This window comes from Gymnoscopelus braueri (assembly GCF_963280865.1).
Source record: "Gymnoscopelus braueri genome assembly, chromosome: 7".
In the NCBI taxonomy this organism is placed as follows: Eukaryota; Metazoa; Chordata; class Actinopteri; order Myctophiformes; family Myctophidae; genus Gymnoscopelus; species Gymnoscopelus braueri.
The window spans coordinates 52473102-52491095 of NC_137608.1; the positions used below are offsets into that span (position 1 = coordinate 52473102).

Here is a 17994-nt window from a genome sequence, read left to right on the forward strand (position 1 = left end):
ATAATACAGATGATAATAAAACTGAACATTAATGACATTTTTAATTGTCTATTTCCAGATGGATATGTGTTCTATCAGGCTGACCGCTGTGTGTTCAACTCCAGTGAGCTGAAGGACATACAGTACATATACTCATGGAATTTCGATGGTGATGAGCTGCTCAGGTGGGACAGTAGAGTAGATCAGTTTGTTGGATACACTGAGTTTGGTGTGAAGAACGCAGAGCGTCTCAATAAAGATCCTACACAACTGCGTGTGGTGAGAGCAGCACGAGAGGGACGCTGCAAACCCAACATTGAGGGCTACTACTCCGCTGTTCTGAACAAGAGAGGTGAGCTGATCTCAGAGCAGCACTCAACACTCATCACCTCATAAACTATAACATGAAATCACATGATTCTATTCAGAGATGATTAATGGTGTTAATATTGATCTGATAATAATTATTACATATTTCTTTATCTTCTGAGAAACATTTCAGATCCTCTTGATTTATACTGTATCCTAACAGGCTGTCACACAGTGGAAATAGCAGATCTACAAGCTCACCATCGTACACCGAGTATAAATGAAACATATAGATCTATCTGTGTGTTTTCACCCACATATAATGACCTGCCTAGAGACACCAGGATTAATGTTTTTAAATTAACTTTAAAAAGAACCATGCAGGCTAAAACACATCTCTATACACTTCATTTCACCTCCTGATTTTATATTTTAATTATTTTCTTTACTAGTTTGTTTTGTTTGTTTGTAATCACTTTAATAATATTCTATGTGTATTGTTTTGTTTGTTTATTAAGCAATATCATCTTCATACAATGATATTGCTTGGTTTATTGTTGTTTATGTAAATCACTGTGTAACTTTGAATTATTTAATATGTTTAAATTATATTATATAAATGCATTCTACGTTGTAGAAAACTGTAGACTATTGTACGATCTACAGTACTCTATGAAATGTTGTTCTCTGGCGCCATCTGGTGGCCAAACACTGACATTTACAGTTACAATTTACAATGCAGTCATTTATCAGATGCTCTTAATCCAGAGAGATTTACAGTAAGCAAGGAAAATACAAGGTAATACATCAAATGCATAGAAATAGTAATCTAGGATCATAGGTAAACCAAGAACCTATCATCAGTCTAAACAGTATAATATCAAACAAATAAATAATATGTGCATTGAAACTATCTAAACTATAGGATGCCAGGTCTACAATGAACCTGGCATCTGTCTACATAACATGCTATCTAAAATACATGTTAAGATTTGCAGAAGACTGTAAGGTCATCAAGGCTAGGTCTAGTGCTACAGGCTGAGGTGGAGTCTGAAGAGGAGAGTCTTCAGATTATGGTGGAAGATTGGGAGTGAGTTTGCAATTCTAACCAGTGGTGGAAAAAGTACTCCACATGTTTTACTTAAGTAAAGTGTCAATACTGCAATCTAGAAATACTCTGTTACAAGTAAAAGTCCGGAATTCAAAATTTACTTGAGTAAAAGTACAAAAGTATTGGTGTCAAAATGTACTTAAAGTACCAAAAGTAGAAAGTACTCATTACGCAGAATGTCCCATTTCACAAGTTTTCAAATGTATAAAATATTTAAAAAAAATAGATCTACAAGCTCACAATGCGACACATCGTGAAGCATTGAGCTTGTAGATCTGCTATTTTCAAATGGCCGAAATGTATATAGGGCTGAAGTGGTTAATGTATGTTTTGTAATAATCTAAATCTACAAAGTAACTAGTAATTAAAGCGGTCAAATAATTGTAGTAAAAGTACAATATTTGCCTCCGAGATGTAGTGGAGTAGAAGTAAAAGTACAAAAAATTGGAAATACTCCACTAAAGTAAAAATACCTCAAAACTGTACTTAAGTACAGTACTTGAGTAAATGTACTTAGTTACTTTACACCACTGGTTCTAACTGCAATGGGGAGTTTGTTCCACAGTTTGGGAGCCAGAAGGGAGAAGAGTCTGGGACGTGTGGAGCGTTGTCCAGGGTGTTTTAGAGAAGGGAGAAGAGTCTAGGACGTGTGGAGCATTGTCCAGGGTGTTTTAGAGAAGGGAGAAGAGTCTAGGACGTGTGGAGGGTGAGGGGTTGTAGGGTTGGATCAGGTTTGAAGATATGGGGGTGTCATACGTTTGGTTGCTTTGTAGGCCAACATCAGTGTTTTGGGGGAGAGCCGGGAAACGTGAATATTTTGGCTGGTTGAAGACCAAGTGTGTTGCAGCTTTCTGGATCATTTGGATCTCATTTGGATGTACAATTATTAATGATAATGACATTTTCCTATGACGGTTATATAATAATAATAATAATAATAATAATAATCTTATTTATCCAGTGGAGCCCAAAGTGAGACTGAAGTCAGAGACTCCCCCTCGTCGTGGTGAACACACTCACATGCTGAGGTGCAGCAGCTACGACTTCTATCCTAAAGTGATCCTGGTGACCTGGTGGATAGGTCAAGAACCTTTGACCTCTGGTCTCTCCTCTACTGACGAGCTGTCTGATGGAGACTGGTACTACCAGTACCACTCCTACCTGGAGTACACACCCAGGTACACACCTAACAGACACCTATACATAGAAATACACATCTAATAGACACCTATACATAGAAATACTAATAGACACCTATACATATATTCTTTAAAAATAAAACAAGTGTTATCACTTGCTGAAAAAAATGGCCCATTAATTGGTAGGCTAATATTAAGACACACACACACACACACACACACACACACACACACACACACACACACACACACACACACACACACACACACACACACACACACACACACACACACACACACACACACAACTACGCAGCAAGCTCGTCGTCGTGCAAGCATGACGAACGCACACAGAGACCCGCGAGCGAGTGTGCTATACATGAATACACACACAGGAATACGCTATAACGTGCATATCTCATTACTAAGTTTCTTCTGCCTCTTGCCTTCCTATTTTTTTCTGCAATGTGGAGGGAATAGTGGAATACACAATAAACACTAGAGCGGAGGAGAGCCCAGCGGGGCATTCACGCTCCTACACAAAAATAGTCAATATAGTCAAACCAAAAAACTAAATAATAACAAAGATCAACGGATCCATGTGTCGAATCACGGCACGTTTTAGCCAAGCCCCCAGAGTTGCTGAGAAACATTGAAGCTGCCACCCCAGTGGCCAAAGCTGGAACTGCAGGCGGGGATAAATACATGCACGCGCAAAACATACTGAGAGATATTTATATTTATACATATAAATATGTAAACATATTATACATACATATGCATTTACATATAAATATGCATCTCGAGTGTATTTAATAAATATCTCGCTTTCAATCCTTGACACACGGGCTGCCGTAGAACGCAAAAAGGACACTAGTGCGCATGCTCATAACTCTATGGGGGGTCAAAATCGAACCAATAATTCTACTTCCGGCAGGTTTCCGGGTGCTTCAAAACGCCAGTGAGCACATTCATTGAAATGATAGCTGGGGGCGGGGCAATCCGCCCTCTAGTTATATTATACCTCTATGGTTTTAGCGTGTAGATCGTCTACTTTCACAATCTGTCCTAATGTTAGTGCTAATTAACAGCTGCTCACTCACTGCCAGACCGGGCGGGGAGGAGGGGCCGCTTCAGCTCTGAGCAGATCCACATGGACACGCATTCAACTTGAGGACGCACGCACGTCATGATTATTTTAGGCGGAGAAAATATCAGTATAAGCTTATCTTATTGCCTATAACGGTCTAGTGCTATGGTGCCAATTGTAGTTTTTAATCTTACATTTAAATATAATAGTTAATCGTTTAGTTATTATGATGAGCGGCATGGCTCATTTTGGGTGCCCCCACCGTGGTTCCCCCCCCCTCTACACTGTGGTGCCCCCTCTACACCGTGGTTCCCCCCCACCTCTACACTGTGGTGCCCCCTCTACACCGTGGTTCCCCCCCACCTCTACACTGTGGTGCCCCCTCTACACCGTGGTTCCCCCCCCCCCCCCCTCTGCACCGTGGTGCCCCCCCTGCACCGTGGTGCAGAGGCGGCACCTGTGCGTAGGTACTGATCATCCTCATCAGATAGAAAACATGCTGTGCTTTTTGAAGAGGATCATCAGCAGAAAAACGTGTGTGTGTGTGTGTGTGTGTGTGTGTGTGTGTGTGTGTGCGTGTGCGTGTGCGTGTTACAGATCAGGAGAGAAGATCACATGCATGGTGGAACATCCCAGCCTGACCGCGCCTATCAAGATGGACTGGGGTCAGTTACTGTAATCTACTGTAATCTACTGTAAAAATCAATACAAATACATTAAAACAAAAAGTAACCATTCTAATTAGAAGGTCATGACAGGAGCCTCACCTACTTAAAGTGTCTTGTCTAGATGAGGTACATCATCTTACTCAGCATCAAGGGTTGGGGGGGGGGGGGGGGGGGTAAGTCTCTGTCACATCAACTTACTTACTTAACCCATTCAATCCTGGAACGCATCTGTGTCATTTTATATTTGAGCTCTAACCATTATCTCTTTGAACGCCATTGACTCGAAAACGCGTCAATTGCTACTTAATCCACCCACGCCATTGACGCGTTTGACGCGTTTTGGGGGTTCGGGGGTCTTCAACTAGCTGGCATCTTTCCGCATCTTTTGGTGTCTTTGACTCGTCTGGGTCACAAACGGTTAACCAGAAATCACGTGATCAAAACAAAAACACATAAAAGCCTCCCAGGAACAGCGTTCTCTGTTGGGAGTAGGTACGTGTTTTGAGCAGAGAGAAGTGAGCAGAGACGGAGAGAGTTGAGACAGAGAGAGTTGGGAGACAGAGAGAGAATTTGAGAGAGATAAGACAGATCGGTGAGTTTATTTGAGTTTATAGTGAAGGGAGTTGACAGAAAGAGGAGGGGAAGAGCAGATTGTGTTTGTTGTGTTTGTAAAAAAAAAAAAAAAGACAAAAAAAGTATTTGTTTAGTTAGTTTAGTGTATGTAGAAGAGATCTGAGAAGGGAGTTTGAAGGAGAGCGGTGCGAGGTGGAGATCAGTGTATTTTGTATTGTAGCCTTTAGTGTATTTTTATAGTTTATTTGTAGTTTAGTTTTATTTAGTAGATAGAGCCATGCCGAGGGCTAAGAGGCAGCTCAAACCACGTCCTCTCCCCGGTCGTAGCAGTAGCTCGTCGGCCGCCGCCGCCACGGCTAACGTCTCCATGCGGCAGTGTACCCTGGAGGAAACTATGCATTTCTGCGACAGAAAAAGTCTTATACCGGAGACCGATTCCGACCTCTCTGAGGATGACGTTCGTCTCGAGAGTGGACCGGTGTGTGTTGGGACCAACACACCTCCACGTCGGAGTAGCAGAACCACCATTGTACCCCCCGATCACCGCAGAGAGGCCGTTGAATCGCCGTACAATTCTTCACAGACCTCCACACTGGCCACAGACGTGGATTCTGCGGATGAATGGTGTCCGATGCGAGAGGAACCAGATCCAGTGAGGAAAGGTTCTTTCCTTGACAGTGGTAAGAACTTTATTCATTTATAGGCCTACTTATCATTCATCTGCTTTATATTGTTCATGTTCAAACCCTACACACACAGGCGCTGTAGCCTGGTCTCCAGAGAAAACGATCCTGTGTGTGTGTTGCATAAAAATCTACAATTTGAAAATAGCAGATCTACAAGCTTACAACGCGTCGCTTGCGACGCCTTGTGAGCAGATCTACAAGCTCACACGCGACGCGTTGTGAGCTTGTAGATCTGCTATGTTTTATTACACCTCGAAGTTGGAGCCCTCTGTGTGCAAGCGTTTATTTATTCATTCATCCCTTATATATTGTTCATCAGCATCTGCTAAAAGTTCGGTTATAGATCTGGGTCACATGGACCTGGGTGCATGGTCTTTTTGTGGGGGTCCCTCATGCCGTTTCACACCAGAAATATAGTACATTGGATGTCCTATGCTAAAGCAAAATGTATATATAATAGCTTGGCCCATGTCATTGGACAGTAAAATAAGCAATACGTTTTCATTACCCTGAAAAAATGAACAGGGCCATGGATGTTGAGCAGGCCATAAAAATGCTTTTTTGGAGGGGGGAATATACCAGGTGCCATGGGCCCCCCTCCCTGCATGTGCTTGAACTACTGTCAACAACAAAGTAGATCAAAGACCTGACCTGACAAAAAAGGTCATGTCATGAAAACAACAACAACAACAATGTTTAGATCTTCATGAGGTTCTGTCAACAAGCATGTTCACTTACCTTTGATGATGTACATCAAAGGGTGGTGACCTATGCATGGTAACCTATGTAGGCTACTGTATCTTTTGATGTGTGCTTATTGTAAGTAGCTTTGGAATAAGAGCATCTGCTAAATGGTGAAATTGTAAATTGTAGATGAGGAGGAGGAGGAGGAGGAGTTGGCTGTTGCCCGGGCTAGTGCCAGGGCTAGTGCCAGGGCTAGTAGTTCAAGGGCTACTACCAGATCTGGTGCCTGGGCTGGTGTTGGAGTTGGCAGTAGTGGAGGTATTATCATTTTACCTTTTTAGCATTTACATCATAAGTCATGGACCCAGCCTGAGACATGCTGGGAGTGTAAATCATATGATGATTTTGATCATATTTATAACTACCAAAATGTCACTGTGGTTTTAGATGATGAGGAGTTGGCTGGTGCCAGGTCTACTGCCAGTGCCATGGCTACTGCCAGGGCTCGTGGCAGGGCCTCTGTCAGGGCTGATGCTGCAGTTGGCGGAGGTATTATCATTTTACCTTTTAGCATTTACATCATAAGTCATGGACCCAGCCTGAGACATGCTGGGAGTGAAAATCATATGATGATTTTGATCATATTTATAACTACCAAAATGTCACTGTGGTTTTAGATGATGAGGAGGAGGAGGAGTTGGCTGGTGCCAGGTCTACTGCCAGGTCTACTGCCAGGTCTACTGCCAGGGCCTCTGTCAGGGCTGATGCTGCAGTTGGCGGAGGTATTATCATTTTACCTTTTAGCATTTACATCATAAGTCTATGTAAGTATATGGACCCAGCCTGAGACATGCTGGAAGTGTAAATAATGACCAAACTGTTTTATATTTTACTCCTGTTATTTCAGAAGGGGAGATGGAGGGGGAGGAGGAGTCATGTACCGTACCACCTCTGGGCAGGGGCAAGAAAGGTAAGAAAAACTTTTTTGTGCTGAATAGTTCAAACTGTGACACTGACAGACAATAGTATTTATATTTATACTTTTTTTACATTTACCACACAAATGAAAAAATATGTATTGTAAATAGTAATTATGTCTTCCTATAATTTACAGGTCGCAAACGGAGCAGAGGTGAGGGGGAGGAGGAGGAGTCATCTACCGTACCACCTGTTGGCAGTGTAAAGAGAGGTAAGAAAAAGGTTTTTGTGCTGAATAGTTCAAACTGTGACTGTGACAGTTTATATTTATACTCGAAGCAAGCTAATTATCCATCACTTACCACACAAATGAAAAAATATGTATTGTAAATAGTAATTATGTATTCCTATAATTTACAGGTCGTAAACAGAGCAGAGGTGCAGCTCGTGGCAGGGCCGGTCATAGTAGAGGTGCAGGACGTGGCGGAAACAGTGGAGTTCCAGCTGCAGATCCATGGAAGGAGGAAAACAATGACTTCTTTCCAAGACGCATTCCCTTCACTGCAGACCCTGGACCTCGCGGTGCTGCTGCTGCTCTTGACTCTGTGGAGCCAGTGGACTTCCTGGAGCTTTTCCTGAATGATGTGCTCCTGGAACATATTGTCATTCAGACAAACCTGTACGCAGAACAGTGCATAACAGCCATCAAAACCATTCTCCCTCATGGAAGACATCACGCATGGAAACCTATTGACCTGTTCGAACTGAAAACATTCTTAGGTCTACATTTTCTCACTGCTGTTGTCCATAAGCCGGAGCTGGAGATGTACTGGTCTACAGAGGAAATCATAGCGACCCCCTTTTTCAGCAAAGCCATGAGTCGAAACAGGTTTCAGCTTATTTGGAGATTCCTGCATTTCATTGACAATTCCATTCCCATTGTTGTACCAGAAAATGGTGAAAAAGACAAGATGTTCAAAATCCGCCCAGTTTTGGATTTCGTTGTCTCCAAATTTCGAGACATGTACCAACCACACCAAAACATTTCCATTGACGAAGGTACACTGTTGTTTCGTGGGCGGCTCAATTTCAAAGTGTACAATCCCCAGAAACCTGTGAAATATGGCATAAAATCATATATCCTGTGCGACTCTGAGAATGGATATTGCTTCAATATGAGGCCATACTGCGGACAATATATTCCCTTGGTTGACACAGTGGTCTTCCTTTTAGATGGCTTAGCCGGTTCTGGCCACAGATTGTTTATGGACAACTTTTATAACTCTGTAGGCATGTGTGACAAACTTCTAACTCTCAAGACCCATGTCTGTGGTACACTGAGACTGAACCGAGGCGAACCTGAATTCATCCGACAGCTCACTAATGCTGACCTGGGAGTTGGGGATGTCGTTGCAAGGCATAACGACAAGGTGATGGTCTTGGCGTGGCGGGACAAGAGCATCGTAAGAATGGTCTCCACTTTCCATCAGAACGAGCGGGAGAACGTCACAGTGTGGCAGAGAGGCAAGAAGAAGGGTGATCCGAGTGTGCAAGTGGATAAATCGAAGCCCTCTTGTATTGTTTCATACAATAAGTCCATGAACGGGGTTGATAGACTGGACCAGAACATTACCTACTACCCGTTTATCAGAAAGTCCCAAAAGTGGACAAACAAATTTGTAGCCTATTTGTTTGAGATTGCCATGTTCAATGCGTTTGTCATCTATAGGGCCAAACATCCACAGGGCGAGTTCAAATGTCTTCTCTCGTTCATGCAAAGTGTGATAAAGTCATGGACCAGGCCGAGACCAGCTGGTGAGGAAGAAAGGAGGGCCCCTCCTCCACGCGCGCCTCCTCCACATGCAGAGGCACCAAGGGTACCCTTCCATGACCCTCAGTGCAGGATGGAGGCCAACCTGTCAGGCCATGTACTGGAACAGCTCCCGCCCACCCCCAAATGCAAGGGACCACGCAGGCGATGCAGGGTTTGCATTAAATCCAGCGCCCGGAGCGAGACGAGGTGGTTCTGCAAACGCTGCAAAGTGCCCCTGCACCCGGGAGAGTGTTACGCAACGTACCACTCGGTACACTACTCAGCTCACTGAATAGAACATGTACGCTACTGAATAGAACTGTCATGTATACAAATCTTTTGAAGATGGCAGATCTACGAGTTCAAGGCGATGCGTTGTGAGCTTGTAGATCGGCTATTTTCAAATAGCCAAGTGTATATAGGGTTGAGTAATAGTAACTAAAGTTTTCAAATAATACAATGCTTGTCTCTGAGATGTAGTGGAGTAAAAGTACAATGTTTTGTCTCTGACTGTGACACATGACTGACAGCTCATTTGACAGCCCCAGGAAAGTGTGTGCAGGGAACTTTCAATTCAATTCAATTCAAATGGCTTTATTGGTTTACATTGCCAAAGCAGAAAGCACAATACAACAATACAATCAAAACAAAAAATATGTACATTTGAAAGTCAGAATCTTCAATAGATCAATTTCTATGTACCAAGATCACTGGGTGCAGGTATAGTGCCGGAATATACACAATGATTAGTCTTTAGGGTGGTTGTGTTCCGTTTGATATCCTTCTCCTATCACAGCAACTCACGAATCTTGCTGCTGTGTTGGCACATTGTTACTTCGCCCAGCAGATATGGGAGTTTTTTGTCATTGGTCATTTTTTCAAAATCTCCGTGTGTGGTTGTAATCTGTGGGAAGTATGTGTCTCTGATGTCTTGGTACAATGGACAGACGGTTAGGAAGTGTAGCTCGGTTTCCACTTCATTTTGTGTGCATTGGGTGCATAGTCTGTCTTCTCTCGGGATACAGGGAATCTAATCTAATGCTGGGGTCCAGGGTCTGCAGCGAAGGCAATGTCTCTTGGGGGAAAAAAAGTTGTATGCATTACCTGTACAAAAGATAATAAAGTAAAACCTTGAACCTCGAATAGTATTTTGTTTTTTATATGTATACTGGGAACTAAATGGTGATGCATAGTTTTTTACCTGGGTTTTGTGGACACTATTTTGTAGGCCCTGCTATGATTTATAATAACCACTAGATATCATCATTACCACCATATATATATATATATATATTGCTATTTTGTAGACTGTTTCATGCCATTGATGTAGTGTGTGTTTATATATATATATATATAGTATTTGTGACACAAACAGATATGCAATAGATTTAGTGCACTGAAAGATGCACTGGGCTGACACTTCACAACTGATCTTTGAATGTAAAACTCTGTAAAAAATGACTTATGCAATGTACCACTCGGTACACTACTCAGCTCACTGAATAGAACTGTCATGTATACAAATCTTTTGAAGATGGCAGATCTACAAGTTCAAGGCGATGCGTTGTGAGCTTGTAGATCGGCTATTTTCGGGCTAACTAAATGGTGATGCATGTTTTGTAGACACTATTTTGCTGGCTCTGCTATGATTTATAATGACCACTAGATGTCATCATTACCACCATATATATATATATTGCCAATTACTATGTTGTAGACTGTTTCAAGCCATTGGGGTGTGTGTGTGTGTGTGTGTGTGTGTGTGTGTGTGTGTGTGTGTGTGTGTGTGTGTGTGTGTGTGTGTGTGTGTGTGTGTGTGTGTGTGTGTGTGTGTGTGTGTGTGTGTGTGTGTGTGTGTGTGTGTGTGTGTTTGTATATATATAGTATTTGTGACACAAACAGATATGCAATAGATTTAGTGCACTGAAAGATGCACTGGGCTGACACTTCACAACTGATCTTTGAATGTAAAACTCTGTAAAGAATGACTTACGCAATGTACCACTCGGTACACTACTCAGCTCACTGAATAGAACTGTCATGTATACAAATCTTTTGAAGATGGCAGATCTACAAGTTCAAGGCGATGCGTTGTGAGCTTGTAGATCGGCTATTTTCGGGCTAACTAAATGGTGATGCATAGTTTTTTACCTGGGTTTTGTGGACACTATTTTGCAGGCCCTGCTATGATTTATAATAACCACTAGATCATTACCACCATATATATATATTGCCAATTACTATGTTGTAATTACTATGTTACTATGTTGTAGACTGTTTCATGCCATTGATGTACAGTACTGTAGTGTGTGTGTGTGTGTGTGTGTGTGTGTGTGTGTGTGTGTTTGTATATATATATATATAGTATTTGTGACACAAACAGATATGCAATAGATTTAGTTCACTGAAAGATGCACTGGGCTGACACTTCACAACTGATCTTTGAATGTAAAACTCTTTTTTTTTTTTTTTTTTTTTTTGTAATTAGTTTGATAACAACTAAGGTTCACATATCTGATACCACGGAGGAGAAAAATAAAAGGCTACAGAGAGATTTCTGCTCCAGAGAGCATCTTTTACTAAAAGCCAGTTATCTCAGGTTTCCATTTGAAAAGGGCTGATTTTGCTGAAACCAAGCTCTACTCAACTGCTGATAAGTAAGGGACCGTACATGCTAGCAACTCACTTTTTTCCCCGGGTAAAGTAGACAGCCACACCTCTCTTTTGAGATATTTTGTGTAATTTTAGTCAAAACACAACATGTTTTGTGAGCCTTCAAAGATGGGGGAAAATGCTCAGAATCTCTGGCACTGGGCTGGCACTTTACTGAAAAACTCTGGCAGTCAAAGAGTTATTTTATACTTTGGGATATTCAGAAATAGCAGATCACCAAGCTCATAGCGCGGCACAGAGTGTCGCGCTATATATGAGCTTGTAGATCTATTTTTGAAAAATCGTGACAATTTGTGCAAATCTTTGAATATAATTAAAGTGAACATTTGTAACTGTCAAATGTCTCATGTTCAAAGATTTGCATTTTATTTCCCATAAATAGCAGATCTGATATTTTTCAATAGCCTAAGTATAAAATAATGGTTATAGCTCAAATCTAAAATGACACAGATGATTCCATGTCAGAGTCAGTGAAGAAGAAGGTGTTTTAATCTACTGTAATAATATAATATAATATAATATAATATAATATAATATAATATAATATAATATAATATAATATAATATTTGTATTGTCAGATGACTCCATGCCAGAGTCAGTGAAGAACAAGGTGTTTCAATCTACTGTAATAATATAATATAATATAATATAATATAATTATATAATATAATATAATATAATGAACATAATATTTGTATTGTCAGATGACTCCATGCCAGAGTCAGTGAAGAACAAGGTGGCCATGGGAGCATCAGGTCTGGTTCTGGGTCTGGTCTTGTTCCTGTCTGGATTCATCTTCTTCCAGTGGAAGAAACGAGGTGATTAGCATGTTTAATGTACATGTTTAATTAACATGTTTCATTAATGAATCTACTACCAGTGGAAGAAATGAGGTCAGATCAACAGAGGATCACATGACATGTGGAACCCTCACAGAAATGCAAACACACAAACAAACATGTTAAGCCACAACCTAAACTGATTTATATCGGTTTAAAACCTTAACCGGTTTAGACCAATTTAGATGACCTAGTTAGAGGTCAAAGTGTGTTCTATTTTGTCACATTTAGTCTTAAATAAGAGTTAAACGTTCACTTTAGTTCTGATGACTGAATGTTATTGTGTTGTGTGTACATTTATGCATTTTATGGAGAAATACACACAATACAGTACATATGATTTATTTGTGTGTCTGTTTTAACTGTCTCTCTTCTTCTTCTATCAGGTCGTATTCTGGTGCCGACAACCAATGATGAGAATCTTTAGACTCCTCCCACACACCCAGGTTCACTTCCTTTCTTTTTACTAAACTTTTTTATACATTCATACAGTTTTAATGTATAAAAGTGTATAAAACTAGAAAACATACACAAAACAACATGCTTGTGTAAGAAGTGAAACAACTAGCCTGGTAAACCACCCCGGTTGTGTGAATTCACATTATCATGTGTCTTCTGCTTAATTTCTAATAATAATCAAATTTAATAATCAAATGATATGTTGTATCAGACAACACTGATGACAATGTGGTCAGATGGGGGGGGGGGGGTCCTCTTGGTGAACTGTGTAGTTCAGTTCAGTGAAGAGACGACACAATGCAGCCAAACTCTGAACCGAACCAACCAATCATTTGAACACAACATTTCAGTGAACTGAAACCAATGATTCAGTTCATTGAAAACACTGATCATTCCATCACTAACAGGATCAAAGACCGAACCTTGTGGTCCAAAGGAGAGTGTTCTACCAACTGAGCTGCCCTTCCTACTAAGATACACTATTGACAAAGTATTGGTCAAATGTTGTTTGAATGGACTGAGTTGTTTCTACTTTGATGGTTACTGTAGTTGCAGGGAGGGTGCTGGGAGGTCAGGTTTTTAAGTAGTTTACTAATAACTTGTTCATGATCTATTAACTATTTATAGCATAGTTTTAAATCATTAACCGACTGTTTAACACGTTATGAATAACACATCATTTACTAATTATAAACTAAACTAATAATTTATGAATGATTCATTTGCTATTATAAGGGAAGGTTATTCTAAAGTGTTAACATGTTCACACAGTTAATATTCTGATTCTTATTGGTTTATTGTCTTTTCACAGAACACCTGGGTGTGTTCTCAGAGAAGCAGAGAGTCATCGCTGCTCCCTGGTCGAGAGGAAGAAATACATGTGTGTCCATTCAGCTTTTAAATAGTCGTAACAGCAGCACAATGATGACATCATCAACCTTTTAGGGTTAAGGTTAGGTTTAGGCATAGTTTTTGTGAATTTAAAGGTTAGTGTTAAGGTTAAGGTTAGGTTTATATAGGCATAGTTTCTGTGAGGTTATTGTTGGGGTTAAGGTTAGGTTTAGGCATAGTGGCCCTCATTTATCAACGCGGTGCAGACCAAATAATGGGCGTACGGCGAGATCACCGCAACTTTCGGCATTTATCAATATATCCTGACGTTGCCTTTACCGTACCGCACGCTCCAATCTCACGTCTGCTCGGGAGCAGTTGTAGACTTTGGCTGCACCCGTTTGTTCCATTGTAGACATGCAGAGCAGCATTCTCTGACCGTCTGACAAGCATCTGAACATATGTATCCACTCCAAAATGTATCTAACACACTAATAAATAATCCCTGTGAAAATATATCATTTTATATAATAATTTAAACAAACTGCTTAACAGTCATTCAGATAAGATTGCAGATCTGGCAGCATGGAAAATAGCAGATCTACAAGCTCACAAGCGTCGCATCGCGACGCGTTGTGAGCTTGTAGATCTGATATTTTCAAAATATACGAGCGCTTTTGCAAGAGCATTTTCGGGAGTCGGGACTACCGACCATCTTTTCATGGACAGTGAGGTCTACAAACTTACAGTAGCGTGTCCTATGATATGGAGTTATGTAGGCTACAACCTGGCTGGGTTAAGGAGATAAACCCGACGCTCCAAAGTAACCTTTGCCGAGCGCAGGCTATCTAACGTGGCGGCACGGGATCACTGCAGCCCGCCCGAGACTCATGGGGAATAGCCTACATGATTGCTTTATTTTATTGGCTTTTCATGCTTTCTTTGGTCGTATTCTGCTGGTTCTTCATGTCGTAAAATCGGGGCGTTTCGAGAATATTTAAGGGCGTGTTATTTAAATGACGCTCGTTTTCAGACGTGAGATTTATCAAAGCTCTGACCAAATGTACGCTAGGATTGGCTGTATAGGCTCGCTTCATAAATGTGACTTTGACGTTGGTGTACGGCCGAATGTATGGAAAAATATAAGCCGTCTTTTACGCTCCATTGATAAATGTGGGCCAGTGTTTGTGAAGTTAAAGGTTGGGGTTAGGGTTAGGTTTAGGCATAGTTTTTGTGAGGTTAAGGTCAGGGTTATGGTTATGGTTAGGGTTAAGGTTGGGTTTAGGCATAGTGTTTGTGAGGTTAGGGTGAGGGTTATGGTTAGGGATAGGGTTAAGGTTAAGGTTGGGTTTAGGCATAGTGTTTGTGAGGTTAGGGTTATGGTTTAGGAATAGTTTTTGTGAGGTTAAAGGTCAGGGTTTAGGCGCCACCTGGGCGCCACACCAAAGGAAGAGGGAGTCCCAATTAGTGTGGGCGGTTCATCAAATTACTTTGTATAGTTTCTGTCGTCAGAAAACACAAACATAATATTTCAGTTCTACACTATATTGAAACATTAAATAAATGATCACACATACAATCACAGTTCTTCATAACATTAATATTAATATCCATCTGAATGGAAGTCAGTCAGCCATGTTTGTGAAAAAGGTTTTATTATTTTATAATTGACCATAAGTCATTTATTCTGTAATCATTTATAATGTGTTATGATCATTATGACATGGGTGGACCTAGACCCTCTAGGGTGGTTTGAGGTGATGGGTGGACCTGGACCCAGTAGGGTGGTCTGAGGTGATGGGTGGACCTAAACCCTCTAGGGTGGTTTGAGGTGATGGGTGGACCTGGACCCAGTAGGGTGGTCTGAGGTGATGGGTGGACCTGGACCCAGTAGGGTGGTCTGAGGTGATGGGTGGACCCGGGTCCACCCAAATTAGACAATGGAGACTATGAAATTAATGGGAATCACTGATGGCATGCAATCATTTAAATTAAGTAATGATTTATATGTAATCATTATGTAATCCTTTACAATATGTAATCATGAGCAGGGGAGCAGATCTCATTACAACTTAGGAGGGAACCACAAACAAGGAATCTTCTCATCAATAATATCACCAACATAGAGCTAATGCTAGGATTTTAAACTAACTAATAATGGTCACAATGATTACAGTTTGTCTGACATTTGGTATAAAAAAGCAAAACACCAAATCCATGTTCAATGCATGAAACAAACTATAATGTTATGTTATGATGTAAATAATCCATTATAGGTTGACATCACATGACTTAATAACAAACACATTAACATGCCTCTTTCACATTAATTCACATCATTTGAGATTTGATTTGATTTGGGTAAAAGATATACGAGCAAAATCACAACACAACTTAAACCTAGGATAACACATTAAAACGTAATGAAACACTCGTTTCCAATGTGGTCCTGCAGCATAACTAAAAATAAATAGTCCAATAAATGTATTTGAATTCCCATGAGGTTTTAATTATTCATTTTAATTACGTTAATTAGGAGAATGAGCACTCTGCGTTGTGAAAGTGACACGATGAGAGTTAATAACAGAAAGGTTGTGCAAACTTTACTAAAATAAAGAACAAAATATGTGTCTATTTCAGACAGTTTAGATATTCCTTGGTCAGTATTATTTATCTTTCCGTTTTTCAGCTCCACTGTTGTGTTTCTATCCGTTCATATTGGCTGAACTTCACTCATTAAACTAGTTAACAGCTCTGTGGACAAGTGATGAAGATGATGATGAAGCTTGTGGATTCATTTATTTGGCAGTTATTGATCAGGACACACGGGTAGCAAAAACAAAACCTTCACAAAGTATTGTGTTTACTGTATGTGAGAATGATTTCAAAAGTGGAATCAGCTTCTATTAAATATAGATTTAAAATTATATCATTTATTTAGAGATACTTTATTGGAGGAACATGTCAGACATGTCCCCTCCTTCCCCCCTGGGATCTGCACCCCTGATCATGAATGGTTTGAAGTTCAGATGTTAGATTTTGGCTTTAATTTGCTTGGTTTGAATGGAATGTCACAATATCAATAAAGGAATGAGAAACATAATTGGGCCTCATATTTTCTTACATTTCACTCATACAGCATTTTCTCTTAACTGTCTGTTAAGAGAAAATACAAGAGAAGCCAACCTCCACATTCACCAAATGTGTTTTTCCCCAGGTGTGCTGAACGATGTGTCCTTTCCATGTCGTACCTGAAGGCAGGGTTCAAGATGGGCCCAGATTCATTAAGCTGGTCGTAAATATAGTACCTAAAGGAAAAGTGTATTTTCTGTAAGCACAAACTTATGTGCAATTCACAAAGGGGTGTGTAGATGCCTCAAACATGCGGATCACAGGTGTATGTCAAGATGGCTGCCAGCTGGTCAAACGTCAAGAGCGTTCCCGAGAAGTTCATTTGCATTGTTCCACTCCCCATTTCACAACATAAAAGGCAACAGGAAATGAAACATCCAACTTCACCTTCACCGTACTGAACAGTGTTGCTATGTCCGCTTATTTTAAGCGAATGTGGGCTTGCTTCACAATTTTTAAATTATTTTAACTGGTGAATCTCAAATATTTTCATGTCATGGACCCCCAAATTAATGTAGGCCAATTTGTCCCTATAACCCCCCATCTGAAAATGTTTTGTGCCAGCTGGAGCCCCGTACCAGATTTGTGTTAGAATGTTTAAAAAAATCTTCCAAATATTGCACATTTTATTTCAAATAAAATAAAATAGCATATCTACAAGCTCACAACGCGTCGCATCGTGAAGCGTTGTGAGCTTGTAGATCAACTATTTTGAGATTGTCTAGTTTTGCCTCCGCAGTGACATTAAGGCATCATAGCCTATCTTCATTATTACGTGTGTTAGGATTTAAAGTTCAAACTGGAGCCACAAACCACCAGGAAACAAAAGGTTGCAATCAAATATCCAGTTTATTTAGCCGGATAATGATGTATAGTGTTGACATTGGGTTTCATGATGATTGCCACGGTTCTAAACAAAGACACAAAGAAACAAATTATAATATCATGCCAGATAAAATATCAAACATGGATATGGCCTTTAAATCATATTGTACATTGAGGTATTGTATATCAAAATAATAATTGGCCAAGTATTTACTTCATAATATTAAACACATCTAAATATCCATATAACTCAAGTTCATCAAT

General features: G+C 40.4%; 2 protein-coding genes across 12 annotated transcripts in view; both read left to right on the plus strand.

Annotated features, from left to right (window-relative positions):
* Positions 1–17994, plus strand: part of LOC308087921 (H-2 class II histocompatibility antigen, E-S beta chain-like) — an 89970-nt gene that overhangs the window by 1308 nt on the left and 70668 nt on the right. For 4 of the 11 annotated variants that reach the window (XR_013933373.1, XR_013933374.1, XR_013933375.1 and 1 more), the window contains exons 3-8: positions 59–331; positions 2361–2577; positions 4226–4293; positions 12349–12462; positions 12870–12929; positions 13754–15092. Coding sequence is in view for 2 of the 11 variants with exons in the window: in XM_080432172.1 (XP_080288298.1) it covers positions 59–331; positions 2361–2577; positions 4226–4293; positions 12349–12462; positions 12870–12910 (713 nt within the window). In the remaining 9 variants the exon portion in view is untranslated. Of the gene's footprint in view, positions 1–58; positions 332–2360; positions 2578–4225; positions 4294–12348; positions 12463–12869; positions 12930–13753; positions 16877–17994 lie in introns of those variants that run through there. The other 7 variants (XR_013933372.1, XM_080432171.1, XR_013933377.1 and 4 more) reach the window with 6 other exon arrangements.
* On the plus strand, positions 4891–9262 carry LOC308088255 (piggyBac transposable element-derived protein 4-like; the record flags this gene model as incomplete). The annotated part of the gene is made up of 6 exons (XM_080432659.1): positions 4891–5549; positions 6429–6557; positions 6917–7021; positions 7147–7209; positions 7354–7428; positions 7578–9262. The coding sequence occupies exons 1-6, from the start codon at positions 5147–5149 to the stop codon at positions 9260–9262; spliced, it is 2460 nt and encodes an 819-aa protein (XP_080288785.1). The 5' UTR covers positions 4891–5146.